Here is a 7,297-nt window from a genome sequence, read left to right on the forward strand (position 1 = left end):
TTTTTCAGAGCTATCAACTCTTTAACATCTATCAATATAATAATACTTGTATTATATTATGCAGATATTATAAGAATTGAAATGAAATATTTTTACCAGGTATCTAATTTATTCGTATAGATGATTTCAATTTATTAAGAATTTTCATGTTTGATTTCTGAAATCTATGCAAAGGAGCTTTCGACCAAATGCTTTACAAGTGTGGCAACAAGGAATCACCAAAGTTGATGGCTGATTTCATATCTAGGAAGAATAATCAATTTTCTATGTGGAATATACAAGTATATTTAATTGTATCTAGTTGACGATAAAATAAAATAATTCATTGTAACAATTTGTTATTGTTAGAATAGAGAGGTTGTGTGATTTTAAAAGCGAATTGTTTATCCATACATTTAGTAATTCATGTATATACTCAATTATTTAACGTGTAATTCACTAATTGATGTTAGATATATTGGGTATACGATATAAAAAATGGTACCATATGAAATGACTTCTATATTTTGTAAGCACAATAATAACAGAAAGATTGAAATTTAGTTCATATTGTACAAGAAAAATAATGCAACTATATCATTTTTTATAAGTGATTAAAAAGTCAATTATGGTTATTATGTGCGTATATAGAGCGTTTTTATGTCGCGTCAGCATTGTGGATGTCAGTCATTTTTGGACCTTAACAGCCAAGTTTTATTACAATTAAAACATTTATTCAATAATAGCAAGGAAAATAGTGAACCATCGGATGTGGCAATAGAACCAACAATTAAAAGTACTTCAACCTTCCTGGATATCCAAATTTATCCCTATACTGCCTAGTTTTATTATACATCTGATCTTAAATTGAATTAATATACGTTATTACATTGGCATACATTCTTATTGCCATATTGTAGATAAAAATTAACTATTACAATGGAAATAATAAGATATTTCTCTAATTATCGTACTTTTCAACTCCCTAATTTATCCAAAAATAAAAACAATTGTTCAAATCCAGCCATTTTTAGAGATATTTAGTATATCTCACTTTGATTTAATTCAAATATCAGTATTTATCATTGACATCAAGCAGTGTTCAATGCAAGTGTTACGTTTTTTATATTTTTAAAGCTATTTCATATATTTTAATTAAAACCATTTTAATTTGTCCATTTTATGTTATAAAAATATCAGATTTGAGCCCTCATGATGGCATCTCCTTCCATTTTAATGCAATTTATGACGCCAGTGAAAACACTCTATAGCTCTTAATTCTACACAAAATATGTTTCCAAAAAATTATATTATTAATATTAACTAATAAGCCTTATTAATGGTTCAAAGTAAAGGACTCAAGGGTCATGGAATATTCAATTATTACATTATCTTAACTCCAAGTACTCTAAATCCTTAATTTAAAAATTATTTATCTCATTTTTTATTGTAACTCATACAATTTGTACTCAACATAAAAAATACACCCTAAAGAAAGAAAGACAGTTGGCATAACTGTAGTATAGGCCAGTGACGTTACCGTTTCAAAATATATATAACACGTCATGTTTTCCTTTCCTTCGGCGCTGTCAATCGTTATTTAGTATTTATTTATTTTCTATCACGGTCTGTTTTTTCTCCTCTTTGTGTGTAAAGGAGTTCGTTACCTTATTACTTCTATTCACTTCTTAACAAACTTCTTATAATATTAACAATAATACCGGGTTTTGGAAATGGGTATCTAAAGACTGAGTGAGTGAATGTATAGTATGGGTTCTAGGATCATTGTTCTCTTTCTCATCGTCTGTTCCTTCCATTGGGGCGAGGGAGAGAAGCGGAGCGGAGGTAAAGTGGTGTCGACTCTTTTGAACGCCAAATGGAGAGAGACGGATTTTATATCGGAGGGAATGGAGTTTTTGGATTCTGTTCCCTTCTGGGAGTACATGGAGGAATCTTCTTCCATGGAAAGAGAGTCCATGTCTGATAAGGATCTCTATGATCACTTCATGCTGTTCGCTTTAGGGTGAGTTGAAAGAATATAGGATAAAATGTATGTATGTAATGAATGTGTTGTTAATTTGTAGGTACATGCCATGGACACAAATCAACATGCTCAAATTCGCACTTTCTTTGCGCATCGCATCCCCTAAAATCGAAACATTTCAACAGATCGCTCTGGATCGCGGAGTGGAGTCTCTTGGTTGCTCAGCCGTGATTGAAACCTCCTCCGGTCTTTCTTGTTCATTGAAGGATAAGTCCTCTGAGCAGAAAGGAAATGATGAATTGGAGCTCCTTAAAATTGATCATATTTATCCTCATAATAGTGTGGATGCGACAGAAACCATAATCTTATATGGTTTAGTGGGCACGTCTGAAACTCATACACTTCATGAGGAATTAAAGAGTTTGGCATCTCAAGGAAAGATTCGCTATATTTTTAGACCCTATTTACATAATAGACCTTCGAACAAAGTGCGACTATCAGGTATACATAAATGGTGTTTTAAATGTTTTTAATGTATGTCTAATATATTATTCATCGCAGGGTATGGTGTTGAGCTTCAAATCAAGTCTACGGAGTATAAAGCTCAAGATGATCGCAAGGTTGAAGAAGACGAGGAAGATGGATATGAGGACAGTTCCTCTTTGAGCGAAGGGAGTGAAAAAGAAGTCATTAATGGAATTGATTTCAAAAAGTTGGAAAGTAACTTCCCAGATATGAAAGATAAACTCGATGAATTCAAACAACATGTAAAAGATCAAAATAATGACATGGCGCCCATGAAAGTATGGCAATTGCAGGTACGTTGTATTCATATATGTCCATTTTCCTTCTTTTTTGTTGTTACTTTCTAATGATAATTTATCTTCTAGGACTTGAGTATGCAGGCTTCAGAACGAATCATTAATAGTCCTCAAAAGGATCAATTGTCTGTGCTAACAGATATAGCACAAAACTTCCCCTCTCATGCAAGGTCTCTTAGTAGAGTCAAAGTCTCTAAAGATCTTAAAAAGGAAATTACTCGGAATTCTGAAGAATTTTCAGGTAGTATGAACATACAACCTTCCGATGCTGCTCTGTTTATCAACGGAATTCAATTCGATATGGATTATGCTGATATTTTTACAATTTTCGATTCTTTAAAAACTGAAGGGAGCATGTTGGATGGCCTCGGCAAGTTGGATCTCACTGAGAGTCAAGCTAATAAGTTAATATCGCTGGACTTTAAGAGTGAGAGCGAACAATCTTATGGTCTTGATATTAGAGATTCGGCTATTAAATGGGTTAATGATATAGAAAAAGATAAAATGTATGTGGGTTGGCCTAGATCTATAGACGAGTTGCTTCGACCCACTTTTCCAGGAATGCTAAGAAACATTAGAAAAAACTTATTTAATGTTGTGATTATGTTCGATCCGACGGATATTGTTAGCTCTTACCCTATTTTAAGACTTTTAGAGTCGTTCTACGTACACAGTACTCCACTTCGGATTGGACTGTTATTCAACATTAATTCGGATCTTTCCGTTACAGGGCTTAAAGATCCTGGTGTAGCCCTTTTTCAATCTTACAATTATATTGCTGAATCAAAAGGGAACTATGAGGCTCTTTCATTTTTAACAGATTTTTATGGGAAACTCAGTCCGTCTGATAAGGAAACATTGTCTGTTGAAACCGTTATCAAAGAGTTTAAGGTAGCAACTGGAGAGTATGACAGTGATGATGTCTTTGGTGAAGATTCAGGCTATGACGTTGGAAGAGTATCTTCCAAGGAATTTATAATTAAGTCTGGATTCAAATCTTTTCCTCAAGTATTAATGAATGGAGTATCTCTGGACGCTAAAAACTTAAATGCTGAAGATTTTGAAGAAACTATGATGAGATTCATTATGAGGGAGACTAACAAGTTACAAAAAGCAGTTTATCACCGAGAGCTTACAGATAATAAAGATGTGACTGATTATTTAATGGAGCAAAGCCACATAATGCCACGTTTGAGTGATAGAGTGCTCAAAGAAAGTGATGATGGTAACAAGGGTATTCTAGATATGTCCACTGGAGCTCATATATTGACGAATTTGAATGCAAATACATTTGGACCATTAGACGCATCCTCAAAGGTAATTACGATGGCTAATCATCTTAATTATGCGACCTTTAAAGATGATTATAAACTTGTGCCTCTTACAGTTTGGATCATTGCTGATTTGGAAACAATCAAAGGTAGAGAGCTTCTTAGGAATGCAGTCATGCATTCTAAACAAAGTAAACAGACTCGTATTAGCTTAATTACTAACAATGGTAAAGGTGTTGGTATGATGACTAGATCTGCTCAATTAGCTTTCGAATCCCTCACTAACAGTCCCTTAAAAACATTACTCTCTAAAATTCTGAAAGAAGAAACTGTCAAGGCTCTTATAAGTGGAAAGAAAAACTTTAGAAACTTTGATATTCCTGGTGCTGAAATGAGTACGTTTGCAGATATTATTGAAAATAGACCCAAAGAAGCAATTTTTGAAATTCACTCTATGTTTGCTGCGGATGTTTTAGGTTTTAAACCAGGTGAAAATGGGGTCGTTGTGAATGGTAGAGTAATTGGCCCTTTTGATTCTGACGAAAGCTTCAGTTCTGATGATTTCAGCCTATTAGAAAAGTTCTCTATGTCTCAGTTTGGTGACAAATTGGTACATTCCTTGTATGAGGTAATAAACATTGCAGACTCGTCTGGAAAAACATTAAGTGATAAGGCAATGAGAATTTCTTCATTGTTAATCTCTAGACCTCCTGGGAAAACTCGATCAAAGATTTCATTCGCTGGCGATAAAAAGTCTGTTATTAAAATTGAGCCCATGGATCCTGATCTTCCATCATTTGATGTTGTGGCTATATCTGATCCAGTTTCAAGAGGTGCTCAAAAGTTATCTTCTATTTTGTTGGTTCTGAGTAAGATTATTAATTGTAGAATACGTTTTTTCCTCAATGCGGTGGATAAACACAGTGAAATGCCTCAAAAAAGCTATTTTAGGACAGTTCTTGAATCAGAAATTTCTTTTGATTCCATTACCGGTAAAAAGATCATCTGGGCCGGCAGCCCGATTTTCTCAATTACCCGAGACTCCTATATTTACCATGCATTATCATATCCCTGATAATTGGTTAGTTGAACCTGTGAAGTCGATCTATGATATGGATAATATTAAATTGGAGAATATCGATTCTAACGTTGTACATTCAGAATATGAGTTGGAACATTTACTCGTTGAAGGTCATTGTTTTGAGGCTCTTACCGGAAATTCTCCTAGAGGACTTCAATTAACCTTAGGAACGAAAAAAGAACCACTTATGGTTGATACAATTGTCATGGCAAATTTGGGCTATCTTCAACTGAAAGGAAATCCTGGTAGATGGCTTATGCAGCTTCGGGATGGGCGTTCAAAGAATTTGTATGAAGTTATATCTCAAGATGGAGGTGAAAGCTTGGAAAATAATACAGTTCAAGTGCTAGTCACCTCATTTCAAAGCACTATTGTTAAACTTAAAGTTTCAAAGAAGTCTGATATGCAACATGAAGAACTCCTCGGTTCGAGCGATCACGATAAAGCTGACGGTGGTATTTGGAATTCGATCACTTCAACTTTCACGGGTAGCAGTAATAAAGAGGAATTGGACTCTTCTGAAGAAAATGACAATGTATTAAATATATTTTGCTTGGCTTCTGGGCATCTCTATGAGCGTCTATTAAAAATTATGATGCTTAGTACCATTCGAAACACAAAGGCTAATGTTAAATTTTGGATTTTAAAGGGTTATTTATCTCCGTCTTTGAAGGAATTCTTACCAGAATATGCCCGTAGATATGGGTTTGACTATGAATACGTACAATACAAATGGCCTCGTTGGCTTAATCAACAAAAAGAGAAACAACGTATAATATGGGGTTATAAGATTTTATTCCTTGATGTAATGTTCCCCTTAGATGTCAAAAAAATTATTTTTGTTGACACAGATCAAATTGTGAGGGCAGATTTAACGGAACTCAGAGATATGGATCTCGGTGGAGCTCCTTATGGTTATACTCCATTTTGTGACTCTAATAAAGACATGGAAGGGTTCCGTTTTTGGAAATCAGGCTACTGGAAGAATCACTTAGCTGGTAGGGCTTATCATATTAGTGCACTTTATGTCGTGGACTTGGTAAAGTTTAGACAAATTGCTGCTGGAGATCGACTTAGGGGTCAATATCAAGCTTTAAGTCAGGATCCTAATTCCTTGGCTAATTTGGATCAAGATCTTCCTAATAATATGGTTCATCAGGTACCCATCAAATCACTACCTCAAGAATGGTTGTATTGTGAAACTTGGTGTGCTAAAGAGACTTTAAAGAATGCCAAAAGCATCGATCTCTGTAATAATCCTCTTACAAAGGAGTCAAAGCTAGACGCTGCTAGAAGAATTGTTAAGGAATGGCCTCAACTTGATGCTGAAATGCAAAAACTTACTGATGAAATTATGCAGAACAAAAAGAAGCAACAAAAATCTCCTCACGATCATTCAGAGTTGTAATACTCTTCCTGTGATTACTTTTTTCTCCGCGTATTGCACTCTTGAAGTGATGTGATATCTAGATATAATTTCTACTATTCAATGTTACATGTGTAAGTCAGGCCATTTAAGACTTCAGTAATAATAATAATATTATATATATTTGGATCAAAATGTATTTTTTATTTCAATGCATTTATATAATCCCTTGCCCTCAGTTACTGTTATTTATATGATTACAAATATTTTTTTACTTTTAGGTTCGTTAATAGAAAAATAAATTCGAGTCATTTTTTCATTTAAATAATAATGCCTTTAAACTTAAAGCCATTTTTATTCAAGTTTCGATGTAACTTTTATTTTCTTCTAAATATTACTTTGATCATGTGTTGTTCTACGCCTAAATAAATGAATTTTTAAATAATATATTATCTTTATTAAATGAATTTTGGTTATGACAATCTGACAAGTTAAATGAGTATCTATGTAAAGTTTACATATTTATTTACATTAATAGAGGGGTTTTCTCTGATTTATACAATTCCATTAGGTAAATACACTGTGTCGTCGTTAGGTTTAAATGTGAGCAATGTATTAATAATTGTCTATACGCTAAATATATGTACATAAAGTTACTTTATGAACTCAAATATTTTTACTTGAATGGTCAAACGAAACTGATTTGACTGTACGGTGGCACATCATTATTAGCAAGTAAATTCATGGTGGAAGGTTCCATAACAATTCTTTCGTCTCGATAAATATCAGAATAGG

General features: G+C 33.6%; 1 protein-coding gene across 1 annotated transcript; it reads left to right on the forward strand.

Moving 5' to 3' along the window:
• The first annotated feature begins 1,604 nt into the window (after nt 1-1,604).
• Uggt (UDP-glucose-glycoprotein glucosyltransferase) lies at nt 1,605-6,947 on the forward strand. Its single transcript, XM_040707564.2, is given in 5 exon segments — nt 1,605-2,002; nt 2,064-2,464; nt 2,525-2,781; nt 2,854-5,049; nt 5,051-6,947. Coding segments are annotated over 5 exon segments (4,611 nt in total). The 5' UTR covers nt 1,605-1,739; the 3' UTR covers nt 6,545-6,947.
• Nucleotides 6,948-7,297: the final 350 nt, after the last annotated feature.

Source organism: Lepeophtheirus salmonis, chromosome 2 (assembly GCF_016086655.4).
Source record: "Lepeophtheirus salmonis chromosome 2, UVic_Lsal_1.4, whole genome shotgun sequence".
NCBI classification, from domain to species: domain Eukaryota; kingdom Metazoa; phylum Arthropoda; class Copepoda; order Siphonostomatoida; family Caligidae; genus Lepeophtheirus; species Lepeophtheirus salmonis.